The sequence below is a fragment of the Macaca thibetana genome, chromosome 6 (assembly GCF_024542745.1).
Source record: "Macaca thibetana thibetana isolate TM-01 chromosome 6, ASM2454274v1, whole genome shotgun sequence".
Taxonomy (NCBI): Eukaryota; Metazoa; Chordata; class Mammalia; order Primates; family Cercopithecidae; genus Macaca; species Macaca thibetana.
In genome coordinates, this window is record NC_065583.1 from 117,997,721 (window position 1) to 118,015,921 (window position 18,201).

The window sequence follows — 18,201 nt, forward strand, 5'->3', positions numbered from 1 at the left end:
GTCCCCTGCTAGAGTGCTTCCCACCTGCCTTTCAAATCCCAGGTTCGACACAGGAGGAGGAAGGGCCAGGATCCTCCCTGCTGCAAAGCGCATGAACTTCCCAAGTCTCCACCCCAGTGGGCAGGCTGGTTGGAGTTTCACCAGGGACCTCGTCCCACCAGGCTGTCTCATTCCTCTCTCGAAAGAAGTACATCCAACTGCCTTTAGGTTAAGTATAAGGACGAAGACCGATCTTAACTGCTTCCTGCTGATGGGGCACTGTTTTGGGGAACTGGCAATCAGAGCTCCCTCAGAGGCCAATCTAAGGTTCCCAGAAGAAGGGGTTGTCATCAGAGGCTCTGGTTGCATGACCATTTGGAGTTTGATGGCCTGAAGTCAAGAACAGACAAACCAGGTTATTAGAAAATGTGTATCAAAACAAAACAAAGGGCGGGGGCAGGTAAGAATAGCTAAAAAATTCTGAGGTCTTTTACCAGTTTGCATGGGGAGAGGGAGGGCAAAAACCCAACTGCTAAAAAACTTCACCCTTTTGCCAGCATGTTGGGCTTCTGAGTTCCCTTCCCCTGAGCCCAATCCTAAGCCAACCAGTTTAAGGTTTGAGAAATTAACTCTTCCCAGTTTGGAAGATGCATCTGAGAGGAGTGTCCCATAGTACAGAGACACAATTACCTATCAGTGAAGAGAGGACAGAGGAGGAGAGAGAAAAAAACAAGCCATTTTTTCAAAAGGGTCCCAGGGGTTCAGGATGCATTTGAAAGCGGTACAGACTGAAGATGAATGGCTACCCCTCTAGAAAGAGGGGAGCAGGCATCCATGGTTCCTTTTTCTTCCTAGCAGATACCCGGGGTATGTGAGGGAGAGAGGGAAGGTCTTCTTTCCATCTTCTGTCCTTGCATCCCTGAGTTCTGGCGACCTTGGCAGAACTGGCCATGAGTATTAAAGTGACTTGCACCCATGAAGCAGGGGGTCCTAGGGGGTGGGAATCATCCATTCTTATCCACGTATGCCCTATCTCCCCTGTTGTCAGTAGTCTTGAAGTTCCCTACACCTCATTTATGCCATGGATATTTATGTGGCCTTCCTCCATGAAACAGGAAGCTTGGGGTTGGCTTAATCGGGAGAAATCAGTCACATTCACCTGCACTGTGCCTTTTAACTTCCGTTATCATCTGCTTCTGGATCCCTCTTGTCCAGTTTTTTTTCTTAGGGCTTTGACTTGAAGCTTGGAATTGAGTTTGTGACAAAAATGTATCTTGCGGAGAGAGTTGCATGGACTTCTTATAAGCCAAATGCTAAGGTGAAACTGTGGAACTGAGTCCTCCTCCAGCACGGGAGAGGAAAGGACGTCTTGTGACACATCCAGATAACTGGTAGCTATTGTTATGCTTGCTAGGATTTGGTTCCATGTTGCTTGGCTTTTGTTAGTTCCCTTGTTTTTAATTTCCCCAAAAGGAAACCTCCGGATGATGGGCACCTTATTTATACCTTATTTATTCTATCACCTGGCAGGATTTGCAGGATAATTGCTCAAAACTAGAATATTGATCCAGATTTCTACATAACCCATCCTTTTTGTTCTTTCTGAGCTGCGGGCAGGGACTGCTGGTTGGTTCACAGGAACAAGTAGGGTTAGTCTAAACTGTAGGTGAAAACTTAAAAACAACTGGTGAGTTTAGAATTTAATGACAAATATAAGTTTTGAAACATGATTTCTTGCTCTCCAGTCCTCATGTTTGTTAAAAAATAAATCATCATAGGACTGGTAGTTTGCAAAATAGACTGTAGTTTTATACTTGACCTGATTATTTGCATAAAGTACAAATAGCAAGAATAATTATTTCTACATAGGCCTTTTGGATTGGCTTCGATGGAATTCAGTTCCACAAGGAATTTCAAATAAGACCTTTTAAAGCCAAGCCCAACCATGGGTTTGTATCCTCAAACACCTGTGAGTTGGATGATCTTTTCCTCTTAAGGTCCCATAATAAACTTGGAGCTCCTGGACCTGTTAGAAAGTGACATTCTTTACTGACCACAAGTCAGGAACCCTGTACAGGGACTGCGTAGACAAGGGTATGAGGCCAGTTTCCCCACTGGGCTTCTATCGGCTCTGTAAGTCAAGCTTGACTCTTTAAAGGGAAGCATACCCTTCCAGTCAAAGCCTTGGTAAAATAACCACTTTCTCCAATTGTATCCTGTTGCAAATGAAAAATGGATGCTTATTGCATTGATGCAAACAACTATATTGCCATAAAGTTACGAATACAGACAGTTTCCAAATTCTGGAGGAACCAGGCAGAGAGAAACAAACATGCTCCAAATTTTGATCCCAGGAGTATACCTTAATTAATTATTAAATGCCATAAATAGTTCAAAATAAGTTTCCTTGACTCTGAAAAACAAAACAAGGATCAGCAATATTCCAAGCAAAAGTCACAAATATTTGCTTCAGCTTCCTGAGTTCAGTCCATTAGTTAACTTGTTTTGCTTGATATCATGAACATTCCAGCTCTTTATGAGTACTGCACATTTTCCTTTATTCCAATGTCGCAATTTTAAAGTTATCAGAAGCCTGTATTTGAGAGCACCTGCTAAAGTTCTATAGCTCATTATAAACCATCTTTGAAAAGGATTAAAACAAGACAACAATTGCCTGTGAATAACAAAATGTCCAAGGTAGTTCCAGTTAGAAACACGATTGACAAAGAAGACTGGTTATCTCCGTGGTTTACAATAACTTAACATAAAAGCCTTGATTATTATTGATAGCATATATTCAGACATTAGAATTTCAGAAAATCCCATGCAATTTTGGAACATATATTAGTGTTAGTCACAAACATATAACCTAAAGAAGATGGAGCATCATTTTAGCAATCCCATGTACCTAAACATGTCAACTAATCCTGTTTACGTCTGTTTTCTGGACACTTCAGGGGACCTCTGAAGTATTCAGAAAGCCAGGTGCCAGGGTGATGACCCTTGTGAGTGAGCTGGAAATGCCCGATCTCCCTTGGTTTAATGTAGAGGAAGAGATCCAAAGGCTTAGGGAGATTGGGATGATGGAGTGGATTAGTCACTTTAGACCTACTCATCCCAGCTGGAGTGTTCGGAAGATATACCCTTAACCAATGACTTGTGAAATAGATTTGTGAGGGCAGTACCTGCATCTTTGAAGAACCCTGTAATTGCTGTTCTCTGTATGTCAGATCTAACAGTGGGAACTGCAGTCACTCAACTACAAGACAATGGGAATAATTGGATCTTGAGGTGGCAGGGGCCAAGTGACAGCACTTAACAGTCAAAGGCAAGGTGGTCGTAGCTACTGTAATGGACAGCAGAGACAAAGCAGCAATTAGAATAGTCTGATTTGTGTAGAACTGTGGCATTGGCTAGTTAATCACGGTGTTCCTAGAAGTAAAGTTGATAGGAAGCCTACTGCATTCCTATTTAATTTATATAAGGACAAAACTTCTAGGTTGAATGGACAAAAGACTAATTTGAATTATGAAAACAGAGAATCATGGCCTGTCAATCAATTTCCAGACTTGAGTCTGTCTACAGACCCAGAACCCCTTGAATGAAGGGGAAGCCAGGTTCCCGTGAGGAAGGACCCTACTACATTACTGACAATTTACGTGGTGAATCTTTCACCTATCCTTCCCCAAGGACACCTCTGGCCTTTTACCAGGGTAACTGTGCATTGGGGAAAGAGAAATTATTAGACATTTTGGGGGCTACTGAACACTGGCTCTGAGTGGACGTTAGTTCTAGGAGACACAAAACATCATTGTGGTTCTCCAGTTAAAGTAGGGGCTTATAGAGGTCAGATAATTGATGGAAGTTTAGCTCAGGTCTGACTTACAGTGGGTGCAGTGGGTCCTAGGACTTATCCTATGGTCATTTCTCCAGTGCCAGAATGCATAATTGGCATAAACATACTTAGCAGCTGGCAGAACCCCCACATTGGCTCCCTGTCTGGTAGGGTAAGGGATATTCAGGTGGTAAAGGCCAAAGGGAAGCCATTAGAGCTGCCTGTACCTAGAAAAATAGTAAATCAAAAACAATATTGCATTCCTGGAGGGATTGTGGAGATTAGGGTCACCATCAAGGACTTGAAAGACTCAGGGGTGGTGATTTCCACCATATCCCCATTTGGTCTGTGCATAAGACAGATGGATCTCAGAGAATGGCAGTGGATTCTTGTAAGCTTAACCAAGTGGTGACTACAACTGCAGCTGCTTTACCAGATGTGGTTTCATTGTTTGAGCAAATTAACGCATCTCCTGGTACCTGGTATGCAGTCATTGACTTGGCAAATGCTTTTTTCTCCATTCCTGTCCACAAGGCCCACCAGAAGCAATTTGTCTTCACTTGGCAAGGCCAGCAATATACCTTTACTGTCCTACCCCAGGGGTATATCAACTCACTGGCTTTGTGTCATAATATTATTCAGGGAGACCTTGATCAATTTTGCTTCTGCAAGATATCACACTGGTCCAATACATTGATGACATTATGCTGATTGGATCTGGTAAGCAAGAAGTAGCAAACACATTGGATTTATTGGTGAGACATTTGTGTTCCAGAGGATGAGAAATAAATCCTACTAAAATTCAGGGACCTTCTACCTCAGTTAAATTTCTAGGGGCCCAGTGGTGTGGGGCCTGTTGAGATATTCCTTCTAAGGTGAAGGATAAGTTGCTGCATTTGGCCCCTCCTACAACCAAGAAAGAGGGACAATGCCTAGCGGACCTGTTTGAATTTTGGAGGCAACACATTCCTCATTTGGGTGTGTTACTCTGGCCTATTTATCCAGTTACCCAAAAGGCTGCCAGTTTTGAGTGGGGTCCAGAATAAGAGAAGGCTCTGCAACAGGTCCAGGCTGCCATGCAAGCTGCTCTGCCACTTGGGCCATATGACCCAGCAGACCCAATGCTGCTTGAGGTGTCAGTGGCAGATAGGGATGCAGTTTGGAGCCTTTGGCAGGCCCCCATAGGTGAATCACAGCAGAGGCCTCTAGGATTTTGGAGCAAGGCCCTGCTATCTTCTGCAGATAAGTACTCTCCTTTTGAGAGACAGCCCTTGGACTGTTATGGGGGTTTGGTGTAAACTGAACGTTTGACTATGAGTCATCAAGTCACCATGCAACCTGAATTGCTTATCATGAACTGGATGCTTTCTGACCCATCTAGTCATATAAAGTGGGTTATGCACAGCAGCATTCCATCATCAAATGGAAGTGGTATGTACGTGACTGGGCTTGAGCAAGTCGTGAAGGCACAAGTAATTACATGAGGAAGTGGCTCAAATGCCCAAGGACTCCACTCCTGCCACCCCGCCTTCTCTCCCCCAGCCTGCACCAATGGCCTCATGGGGAATTCCGTATGATCAGCTGACAGAGGAAGAGAAGATTAGGGCCTGGTTCACAGGTGATTCTGCATGATATGCAAGCACCGCCCAAAAGTGGACGGCTGCAGTACTACAGCCCGTTTCTAGGACATCCCTGAAGGACTGTGGTGAAGGGAAATCTTCCCAGTGGGCAGAACTTCAAGCAGTGCACCTGGCTGTGTACTTTGCAAGGAAGGAGAAATGGCCAGATGTGTGATTATGAACTGACTCATGGGTTGTAGCCAATGGTTTGGCTGGATGGTCAGGGACTTGGAAGAATCATGATTGGAAAATTGGTGACACAGAAATTTGCGGAAGAGGTTTGTGGATGGACCTCTCTTGAGTGGTCAAAAACTGTGAAGATATTTGTATCCCATGTGAGTGCTCACCAATGGGTGACCTCAGCAGAGGAAGATTTTAATAATCAAGTCGATAGGATGACCTGTACTGTGAATACCACTCAACCTCTTTCCCCAGCCACAGCTGTCCTTGCCCAACGGGCCCATGAACAAGGTCACCATGGTGGCAGGGGCAGAAGTTATGCCTGGGCTCAGCAACATGGACTTCCACTTACCAAAGCTGACCTGGCTATGGCCACTGCTGAGTGCCCAGTTTGCCAGCAGCAGAGACCAACACTGAGCCCTCAATACGGCACCATTCCTTGGGGTGATCAGCTACCTGGTGGCCGGTTGATTATATTGGACCTTTTCCATCATGGAAAGGGCAGAGGTTTGTCCTCACTGGAACAGATGCTTATTCCAGATATGGGTTTGCCTATCCAGCACACAGTGCTTCTGCCAAAACTACCATTAGTAGACTCACAGAACGCCTTTTCCACCATCATGGTATTCCACACAGCATTGCCTCTGACCAAAGCACTCACTACAGCTAAAGAAGTTCAGTAGTGGGCTCATGCTCATGGAATTCACTGGTGTTGCCATGTTCCCCATCATGCTGAAGCAGCTGGATTGATAAAACAGTGGAATGGCCTTTTGGAGTCACAATTACAATGCCAACTAGGTGATAATATTTTGCAGGGCTGCACTAAAGTTCTCCAGAAGGCCATGTATGCTCTGAATCAGCGTCCAATATATGGTACTCTTTCTCCTATAGCCAGAATTCACGGGTCCAGGAATCAAGGGGTGGAAGTGAAAGTGGCACCACTCACCGTTACCCCTAGTTATCCAGTAGCAAAATTTTGCTTCCTGTTTCCGTGACATTGCGTTCTGCTGGCCTAGAGGTCTTAGTTCCAGAGGGAGGAACACTGCCACCAGGAGACACAACAATGATTCCATTAAACTGGAAGTTAAGATTGCCACCTGGACACTTTGGGCTCCTCTTACCTTTAAGTCAACAGGGTAAGAAGGGAGTTACAGTGTTGGCTGGAGTGACTGACCCAACTATCAAGATGAAATCAGTCTACTACTCCGTGACAGAGGTAAGGAAGGGCATGCATGGAATACAGGAGATCCATTAGGACGTCTCTTAATATTACCATGTCCTGTGATTAAGGTCAATGGGAAACTACAACAGCACAATCGAGGCAGGACTACAAATGGTCCAGACCCCTCAGGAATGAAAGCTTAGGTCACTCCACCAGTAATAAAACCATGACCTGCTGAGGTGCTTGCCAAAGGCAAAGGGAATACAGAATGGGTAATAGAGGAAGGTAGTCATCAGTACCAGCTATGACCATGTGACCAACAGCAGAAACGAGGACTGTAACTGTCATGAGTATTTCCTTCCACTTTTGTTTAAAACATGTTTGTGTATGTGTACACCTGTATGAAAAAAATATCTTCATTTTATTTCCTTTTCCTTTATCATATTAAATAAGATTTATTGAGTTCATATCAGCCTTTAAGTATTGTTAACTTTGTGTAATAGTATTTGGGTTGGGGGTTGCTGTGTTTCCAGTTGTACCAAGGATAGTTATATTATGTTAGGCATAATTATGACCTCATTATTGTCTTTATTTGAAGATTATGTATCATCTCAGGAGTTGTATATGGGTTCAAGCTGACAAGCGGTGGACTTGTGATAGCTAATACTGAGTGTCAACTTGATTGGAGGATGCAATTATTGTTCCTGGGTATGTCTGTGAGGATGTTGTCAAAGGAGATTAACATTTGAGTCAGTGGGCTTGGGGGAAGGCATACCCGTCCTTAATCTGGTGGGCACAATCAGCTGCCAGCAAATATAAAGCAGGCAGAAAAACGTGAAGAAGAAAGAGTGGTCTAGTCTCCCAGCCTACATCTTTCTCCCGTGCTGGATGTTTCCTGCCTTCAAACGTCAGACTCCACATTCTTCAGTTTTGAGACTCAGACTGGCTCTTCTTGCTCTTCAAGCTTGCAGACAGCCTATTGTGGGACCTTGTGATCGTGTAAGTTAATAGTTAATACACTCCCATATATATTCCATTTTGTTTATCCAATCATCTGTTGATGGACACTTAGGTTGATTTTGTGATTTTGCTATTGTGAATAATGCTGCAATAAAGATATGTGTGCAGGTGTCTTTTTGATATAACAATTTCTTTTCCTTTGGGTAGATACCCAGTGGCAGGATTGCTGGGTTGAATGGTGGTTCTATTTTTAGTTCTTTGAGAAATCTAGGAAGGGTTTATTAAATGGATCATACACAGTTTGTTTAAGCATAAATTTTTTATTGTAAACTGAAACAATATGCAGTATAGAGTAGAATTAGGTTTGAATTCTAGCTCAATCACTGACTAATATATTACCTTTAACAAGTTCTTGGCTTCCCTGCCTTGGTTTTCTCATTTGTAAAATGAAAGTAATTATGCTGATTTCCTAGATCTGTTAGGAGAATTAAATGAGATACTGAATGAATGTAAAAGTATTCAATAAGTGTAATTATTATTATTACTATCCCTCATCCCTATTCACTAGTGAATGAACCATACTGTTTTTTATTTCTGTGCTTTTGCATTTTGCTTAGAATGTTTCCTGCTTTCTTCCATCAGTCTGGTGAAATCCTGCTCACCCTGCAAGATCTATGTAGAGTGACTTTTTCTGTTCCTTGTCTGTTTCCCATGCCCCCAAACACTCTTATTATAGATGAAGCAAGCCTTTGCCATCTCCAGGTTCTCCATTGCCCTTGACTCCACTTCTGCCTGCTGATCTGCATTGCCTACCTCTGATGTCAATCTGTGTTGGTCCCCACCTGAAAGGCCACCTTCTTGTACTAAAGAGGATGCACTAGCCTGGATATCTCAAGTCTTTCTGTCTGTAATTCTTGAAATTCAGTCTTGGAATAAAGAGTTCCCTTTTGAACTATGCAGACCGCATCATTGGCATTTCTTTTCTAGCCTTTTCTGTTCCTGTTGGCGACTGCACAATTCTTAACAACACTGAAGAGCTGGAGGTGAAACTCTCCATGTGTTGTCTTCAGATGACAAATGTATTCTGCCAATGACTTGGGACACATGCTCCCTCCAAAATGCCACTGTCTGTGAATACACCCTCCTGTAAAACTCTGACCACGGTATAGGGTGAAAGGTTTTATGCACAGAAAACAATGTTGCAGAGTACTCTCTTCTAGATTACTCAAAAGTCCTCTACTCTATGGCAGCTTCCTATAATCCAATCTCAGTCCTTTCTAAGTCTTCCGACCTTACCTGGCTTCTGCAGCTGGAGTTAAACATGATTTGCTCTTTGCTTTCTTAGGCTTTTGTTACTGAATTCTTTTATGCCATCTTTTAGGTCATGATGGTGACTTGCGTGTATCATAGTGGAGGTCTAATGGTCTCAAGGAGGATTCTAACTTTGTATTTTGGGAAATGTCTTTGTGTTTTCCTTCTTCCAATACATTCTGCTTTTTAAATCTATTTGAACTATAAGAATAAAAACCTGCTGTGTTTATACCATCTGACTTTCTCCATCCATCCTTCCCAGTTGGGAAAAAACTAAATGTGAATATTTGTTTCTGACTTCCTGGCCCCAGAAGCTGGAGTGCAGCTATGCAGGAGGTGGGTTGGCGGGGCAGAGGGTTAAATCCTGGGGATTAACAATTCTCACCTTTCAAATGACTGCAGCTCTTGAGTGACTTTCTTGGAATCTATAGGTTACAGAAAAAAGTTCTACAGAGAATGGGTTTTAGATGTTACCATTTTGTTGATTATTTCAAAATACAGCCATTGAGAGATCATTGCATAGAAACTATTAAGATAAATGAGTAGATGGTTCAATGGATAGCTAGATAGATAACTAGGTAGACTGATAGAAAGGAGAAATTTTGGACACATAAAATGGCGTGTATTTCTGAGACTAAACATTTTGCTATTTAGATGTGCTGATTTCCTAAAGAGGTCATTTTTTATATTCTGGTAACCCAGAAGATTCAGAAAGACTCCTTGCTGCTTATGAGGCAGCGTCCAGAATACACAGCACAGTTTCTGGAACGTAGCAGAAGCACAAATGTTTATCAAGGGAACTAATGTTCTATTTGGCCTGCTCAAGCTAGAGCCAGCTCCTCTGTGCTCTGTCCTTGTCAACAGACTTTCCCAGCCATAGAGGCAAACCAGAGCAGACTGGTGGATTTCACCCAAAGTTGTTAATCCGTTAACAATTGTCTGTAAAAGTATGCGTATGGAAACAAATGGGGAAACTAAAAACCAGATTTGCAGTTGCAGTGTAAAAATATAATTGCCATGCATTAGTGAAAAGAAAGGCCCCTCACAGATTGCAAATATTATTTTAATACATAAGGAAATTGTACTGGATTTAATGAATTTGCTTTGACCATCAGCAAAATGACATTTCAGATTTCAAGCACAAAACTTTTTATTTGTTATTTTTATTTTTTTTCATTCAATCATTTGAAAAAAATGGGCTCCTGACAAATTGATCTGGCAGTTGTGCCACAAGGTTTGTGACCTTGGGTAATTCACCTAGCTCTCTGAGTCTTGATTTCCTCATTGGTAAAATGGGGGTAAAAATCTATATTTGTCAGATGATTGGATGAGATGATGCATACAAAATATCTAGCAGAGTGCCTGGAACACAGAATAGGTACTTAACAAACAGCAGAATCTATTGGCACAGCTGCTACTACTGCTGGGTATTGGGTGGGCTTAAGCCAGCTGCATTAGTCAGGGTTCCCCAGAGAAATGGAACCAATAGGGTGTACGTGTATGTGCATGTGCACATATGTGTGCATGCGTGTGTGTGTGTGTGTGTTTGTGTGTTTGTGTGGAGAGGGAGACAGAGAGGGAGATTTATTTTAAGAAATTGGCTCATACAATTATGGAGCTTGGTAAGTGCAAAATCTGCAGGGTTGGTCATCAGGCTGGAGACCCAAGGACAGGCCAATGTTGCAGTTCAAGTCTGAAGGTTATCTGTATAAATCACTCTTGCTTGGGGAATATCATTCTTTTTATTCTATTCAGGCCTTCAACTGATTGGATGAGGCCCATCAACACTTTAAAGGCAATCAGCTATACTCAAAATCTACATATTTAAATGCTGATCTCATTTAAAAAAAAAAAAACTCTCATGGAAACACCTCCAACAATGTTTTACAACATATCTAGGCACCATGGCCCAGTCAAGTTGACACATAAAATTAACTACCCAACCTCTGTTTTCTTTATTACCCAATCCTGAAAGAGATGAAAATAGCCTCCTGACAAGTCTCTCTGCTTCTACTTGTTTCCTCTCAATGCATTTAAAAGCAGTAGCCAGAATAATCCTAAAACCCCAGTTCATTCTCTTATGCTTAAATCTTTTGATGACCTCTCATTGCACTTGGAATAAATGCCCTTTTTTGTTTGTTTGTTTGTTTTTGTTTTAATCAGAGCTTATAAGGCATTGCAGGACCTGGCCTGCCATGACTCCACTTTACCAGAACCATCTGCTGCTCTTCTGCCTTGTGTTACTCAAGGTATTAGCTGCTGTGGCAAATCAACTCTGAAAGCTCCGTAGCTTAATACAAGAGAGGTTTACTTCTTATCACACTGGTAGGGAGCTTCTGACGTGGCTCCCAAAGATCCTTGTCTTCTGGTATTCATGTCCTTTTGTAATCTCTTGACTTTTGATGTGGACTGGATCAAGTGACTTGCTTCTAACAAATAGAATATGTAAAAGTGATGGTATGTCACTGTGACTCCATCCTGCTAGCCTCTGTCTGGTTCTTCATGTGTGCTGTTTCTGGTGAAGCAAGCTGGAAAGACCAATATGGCAAGAAACTAAGGGCAGCCCCTGGCCAACCAGCAGCAAGGAATTGAGGCTGCAAGTCCAATAGCCCTTGAGGAACTGAATCCTGCTGACAACCACATGAGTGGGCTTGAAAGCAGATCCTTCCCCAGTCAAAAATTTAGATGAAATGAGGCCAGGGGTCCCAGACCAGGCTGGGTAATGTAGTGAGGCACCATATGTACAAAAAATAAAAATTTTCTGGAAGTGGTGTTACATGCCTGTACTCCTAGCTACTTGGAAGGCTGAATTGGGAGGATGGCTTGGGCCCAGAAAGTCAAGGCTGCAGTGAGCTATGATTATGCCACTGCTGTCCAGGCTGGGCCACAGAGTGGCCAAAAGAAAAAAAAAAAAAAAGAAAAGAAAAAGAAAAAAAGGAAAATAAAATCTTCAAGTTTCTGGAGAAGTGATCCTATGTAATATTTCCTCTTGAAGGGTACACCTTGTGGAGAGATCTGTGCCATATCCTCCGTTAGATAAGACACCTTGGAGGATGCTTGGCAGAATCCTGGTTTGAGAACATCTTTTTGGAAGCCAGAATTGTGATTTAAAGCTAAAGGAAAGAAACAGTGCTTCTCCAACTTCAGTTCCAGGAAAGCATTTGTCTTCATCACCCTCATCCAGACTAACAGTTTGTGCTTAGGAAAGACAGATGTGTCCTGCAGGTCTTTCTACCCTCACATGACGAAGCTAGCAGTGCATCATACCTGGCTTGTGAACAAACAGAGAATAGCAGCTTCCATTTCACAAATACATCCATTCACTCTGAGGATTTTTTTCCTCTGGCTGAGGGAGCAAAATGCCCATTACAGTGTATTCTCCCTATCCCCAGGCTTTAATATATCTTGGAGCAGCTCTCCTCAGCATTCCACATTATAAAATCAATCTCTATTTAAGTAAGAGGAGGATATTTATTTCTTAATTTTTTAATAATGCATTTTGTGATTTGTTATAGCTTCAGTGTTGTATTATTTATTTATTGTGCCTATAGGGTGCACTGCCACTTGGTAACAGAGGAGCTATGGAAACTTGAGACCTAAGCAGAAATGAGTTCAATAATAGTGCTACATTCTAGGACTTTCTCCAAAATTAACAACAGAACAAAAGTGCAAGGCAATGATAACCCATCTGACAGCATTTGGAGAGTGTTTGTGAAAGCAATGGCGATGGAGGTTTTAAAAGAATGTCAGGTAAGGGGAAGTGACAAATGGATGAGCTATTTTAAAATTCAGAACCATTTCATAAGCCTTATAAAACTGGATTTTCTATGTTCTTGGGGGGAAGAGTGTTTATTTTATGTTTTACTAAGGAAAAAAATGTTCAAGAACCTAATAGAACTTCAATATGTTTTCTCTCTCTTCTTGCAGATCACATAAGCAAGAATGTTGATGAATATGGCTTGGGACCAAGATGCCTTCATTTTGATTCCAAGGCCTGCTGACAAAGTGCTGAAAGGAAAGAGGATCTTCAATTTTTTTTTAAAAAAGGAATGATTTGGTGTGTTCATTCTTAACAACTGTTAAACAACATAAAATGTGGTTCTTATACTTAATTTTTGTCTCCCAAAGTTAAAGTAATAGGAAGTAACCACACAGTTGAAAATTTGCTGATATACATACAAATGATGTCATAAAAAGTGGGGATGTTTAGATAAAAATCAGGGTTAGATTGACATGTTTAACCCTAAAGCTTTCTACACCTGGAAGACATTACTCAAGCCCTGTTACCAGTGCTATGATACTAATTAGTGCCAATACCCTCCAATAATTTTGAATTCTTTAACTCTCTCATTAATCCTGATGTGCATTTCAGGAAAATGAATTCATGCTGATTTGACATCAAGCAATAAATAAAGGCAGTGAAGGACACTTGCCCTTGGTGGAAAGATGGCATCTTAGCCAGGCAGCCAGCCGGTCTGTCAACAGCATTTATTGAGTGTCTAATGAGAGAGTGCCACGAGACAAAGAGGAGATACAGGCCCTGGCCTTGAGGAGCAGCTAGGGCAATGACAGAGGCAGAGAAAAGAGTGGAGATGTGTCTGCAAAATACTGGAGAAGCAGCACATCAGCGAGGGCAACCTGGAGGAGGAAATGCCTCTCGTTTACTGAGTGCCTTGCACACGGCAGCCTAGGCTAATGGCCTTTTTATTGGTGAGCACATCAGATACTCAAGTAATGCTGTGAGGGAAGTGGTGTCAACTTCTGCATGCCTCAGTTTCTCAGCTGTAAAGTGAACTCCACTGAGCGGCTGGGGAGTGGTAAAGCCAGTGTCTGTGCGGCTCCTTCCACCTGGCTGGAGGTCAGAGGGCACTGAACACAGGAAGGGGAGAGGAAATGAGAAGAGGGATGCTTCCGCTACAGCTGTCCAAGACTCCCCCACCTTTCAGGCCCAGTAAGGTTTCAAATGAGGGGAAAAACTATGAAATTTTCATTTTAGGATTTGGCTGAGGAGATTACAAAAGAATCACAATATACACATTTGGCTTTAGCACATGCTCAGTTCTGTCATATTTGTGTGTTTTATGGTGGTGGAAGGAAATGTACAACTGGATGACTGTGTGATCTAGTAACTTTTCAATAGCATGGCAAGGTGGAGCCTGCTGATTCTCCATCCTGTTTCTCTCTAGGTGCACAGCAGTGCAACGTAGGGGTGCCTCCCTAATGGGTTGCAAGTTTTTCATTTATTTCTGATGTGTTCTGGCGATGAAACCAATGAGCAGAGGTGGAGCAAACCTACACCCATTTCCCCGATGTAGAGAAGGTTCTTCCTTTATATTCTCATCAACGTCATTCTTGGGTCCTATAGCATTTTTGCACTGCTATAAAGAAATACCTGAAACGGGGTAATTTATAAAGAAAAGAGGTTTAATTAGCTCATGGTTCTGCAGGCTATACAGGAAGCACAGTGGCTTCCGCTTCTGGGAAAGCCTCAGGAAATTTATAATCATGGCAGAGGTGAAGGAGAAACAGGCACGTCTTACCTGGCCAAAGCAGGAACAAGAGCAGGGAGAGGGGCTAAATACTTTTAAGGGACCAGATCTTGTGATAACTCACTCTTGCCACGATAATACCAAGGGGGATGGTGTTAAGCCATGAGAAACTGCCCCCATGATCCAATCACTTCCCACCAGACCCCACCTCCAACATTGGGAATTACAATTTGACATGAGATTTGGGCAGAGACACAGATGTAAGACATATCATGTCCCTTGGCAATAACAGCACAGAGGGATATTAACTGGCCTTTGTAAATACACAAGAGCCATAAAGACTTTAGTTGTAGCCATATGAAACTATAGACACTAGTTGTAATAATAGAAATGTTTCATCAATAAGCTGGTTGTTTAATTTTGAAAAAAGCACAAAAAGTTAGATTTTCTTCTTTCTCTCTTTTTGGTTAAAGTGACTGATTTGGAGGAAGTAGGAGCTGGGGCAGAATGACTGTGTTCTGTCAGACACACTCAGCCTCAGGAAGCCAAGCCATAGCTCACATGTATAGGAAGCAGAGGCCCTCAGAAGATGGGTATAACATAGCCATGTTTGCCTGCAGAACTTGAATATGAGATGTTCATATTCTTTATTTCCAAATACAGTATTTTCAAATAATTTTCTTCTGAATTAGAGGAAATAGGCTTAAATTTCAGCATAATTCATTCACTTAGCAAACACACATGGATCACCTATGGTCAAATAGAACACCAGGTACTGGGGATTTAGAAAAGTCTGTCTGGCCCTGTCCTCAAGGAGCTCCATCTATGGGGAAGAACATATAGAAAGTGTGTAGAACCCACTGTGATACCTGTGGATAGTAGATGTGTGTACAAGGTAACTTAGTTGTCCAGAAGAGGTCACAGTTCTTGGCAAACATGTTTACATTACTCTAGGACGTGGCTGTGGACAGATGTTATAAAACAAAGTGAATGACTTTTTGGCTTGGAGGGCTGCATAAAGTTCCATTCTAGTTTACAAGTATAAGTTCTTACCCTCTAGTAAGTAGAGACTTGGGTGTTCTGTATTTGCTGCAGGCTAATGTATGGAAATGGGATCCAAGAGTCTTGGAGGTACAGGGTTTGAAATTCCTTAAAAGCTCAATATGTCCATCTTCTCCATTCCCACTGCAGGTTATCCACCTGTAAGTGGAGAAACATTTCTGATCTCACAAGGAACACATAAACGGAGGACTGGCCTGACTGAATCTCTCATGCTGGAAGTTGCCATGACTCCAGTAGGAAGGGAAGGAAAGCTATCTATCAGAATTGTGAGGGGCCAAATAGGAGGCAAATGGATGAGCATATTGTACAATACTCTCCTAAACTTTAGGGAGTGAAGTGAATGTCGATCAGCCACATCATAATTTTAATGGACTGGGAAATTTGGCTCATTAAAATAGTCCTATGAATAAAACCAAAACATACAATTTTAAAGTAAAAAAAAAAAAAAAAAAAAAAAAAAGGAACCTGAGTCAAATCAAACCAGATTAAGACAAAACAAAACAAACAAACAAAAAAACAGAGTATCACTGGAAGCAATGGTAAGCAAAATGAAAGAAGAAAAGAAGTAGCAGAGGATCTTAAGTTTGTTTTTGTTTTTCTCCTTTTCATAATGGAAAAATCTCAATTATAATAAGAAATAGAGGGATTGATCACCCAGCTTCAATAATTTTATTAGCTCATGACCAAGCTCGTTTCACTTATACCACCCCATTTCCCCACCCTGCTGCATCCCCACTGGCCTGGGATTGAGATGGTAATTTTGAAAGTGAAATTAGCCATATCCAGGAAGGAGAGCAGTGGGCAAGGAGGAATCTGTGCCAATTGTGAGGATGTACCAGTTGGCACCAAGTAAAGAGGTGGCATCTGTATCTGTATCTCGTGCTTGTTTGTCCCTTTTCTGCTTCCAAACTTTTTGTTTCTTTCTAGTGCTTAGAGTTATAGATTCTAGGAAGTTGACTACAAGTGTTTTAGGTGTTTTCTGCTTTAATAAATAACCATATCTGAAAAGAAGAAGGGAGGGAGGGAAAGAGAATGGTAAGATGGAATGAGGGTTGTAGGACTGAGGAGCAAGGCACAGAGATTAAGCTTGCAAGTGGCCAATCCAACCCTTGGAAGATGGGCAGAGTCCCAGCCCCCTTCCCGCTACCTTCATTCCCTCCATGCTCCAGGCAGACAGGCTGAACCACTGTCAGTTCCCCAATAACCCACATTCTCTTGACTCCAAGTTTCTTCAAATGCTGTCACTCAGCTTCAAATGCCACCTCTTCCTTTTATCTTGCCAATGACTCCTCCAGTCTCAGCTTTTACACCACTTCCACTATGAGGTCGCTTAGCCCCAAAGTGGCTGGGTGGAGCACCCTTTCTAGATCTTCTCCAGCTTCCTGTAGTCATCTGCAATGGAGCACTTTCCACATTGTTGTGTAACTCCCTGTGTAATCACTTGTCCTGCCTAAAAATGGGGATTCAATAAGACTAGAGCTGTGATCATTTTGTAGTTGCACCCCCAATATGTGTCCAGTGCCCAGCATATAATAGATGCTAATATAATTTTAATGAATGCATAATAAATAAACTAAAAATAGAATTTTTAGCATATGCAGCAATGCATACCTAAGAATAGGGAGTGAGTGATCCAGGGCCTTCTTTGTGGGAATCAGATAAAAAGTGATCTTTCTGAAACAAATGCTACCCCCAAATTAGGGCACACTGTGTATGGACTGAATTTCGGTCCTCTCTGGCTTCTTTAGTTAGGTGTCCTTGTGCAATGAACAACCTGCCCAACCACATCCAGCAAACATGGAAGGATCTTTACACCAGTGGTTTTCAACTCTGACCACATGTCAGAAAAACCTGGGTAACTTTTTGAAAATGTCCCTGTCCAAGCCCCAGTCTCAGAGATTTGGATTTAATTGATCCTGGGGCATTGGTTTTAAAGCCCCTCCTGGTATTGCAGCCTGAACTGAGAACTACAGCTGTAGATCTGCTGTCATGATCATCTCACTCTAAGCTGTATTATAGATGGGTGTTTGCCTCTCATAGGCATGCTGATGGGGTTCATGGTCCAGCTGAAATGCTAATGGTAACACTAATCATTGGCACTTCCAGATTTACTGCCAGAAGTCTTTGCCTTTATCACCCAACCCCACACGTCTAGGCATGCTCCAAAGACCTGTCCCTCATTGAAGAGAGAGCTAAGAGGCAGCTGCACCACTACCCTGACCTGCAACTTGGGATTGTGAAGGCAAGAGTTCTGAAGTTAAGTCCTTGCCCAGCCCATACCTGGTATGTGACCTTGGGAAAGTTACTTAACAATTCCTTGCTTCAGTTATCTTGTCTATAAAATTAACTAATGGTGTGGGTGTACTTGCCAGAAATGGCATAAGATTTAACAAGCAAATACTTGTAAGCTACTCCATAAATATAAATTGTTGTACAATTGCTAAATAACTTCATTGTTTAAAATTCCATAGAAACCTATGCTATTCCTCCAATTTTTTACAATCACTATTTGATTTATGCATACAAGACAGCATTTGCCTAAAAATCCTTTCTTACATGGGCATTCTCTTTGATTTATTCTTTCACTCTGCCAGCACACAACTT

General features: G+C 42.1%; 1 protein-coding gene across 1 annotated transcript in view; it reads left to right on the forward strand.

The window, feature by feature from the left end:
* LOC126956169 (uncharacterized) overlaps positions 1-6,978 on the forward strand; it is a 79,063-nt gene extending 72,085 nt beyond the window's left edge. Inside the window, 10 exon segments of the mRNA XM_050792998.1 lie at positions 3,726-4,146; positions 4,149-4,472; positions 4,475-5,199; positions 5,202-5,242; positions 5,281-5,731; positions 5,733-6,063; positions 6,066-6,273; positions 6,275-6,588; positions 6,591-6,631; positions 6,904-6,978. Coding sequence (XP_050648955.1) covers positions 3,726-4,146; positions 4,149-4,472; positions 4,475-5,199; positions 5,202-5,242; positions 5,281-5,731; positions 5,733-6,063; positions 6,066-6,273; positions 6,275-6,588; positions 6,591-6,631; positions 6,904-6,978 — 2,931 coding nt within the window.
* Positions 6,979-18,201: the final 11,223 nt, after the last annotated feature.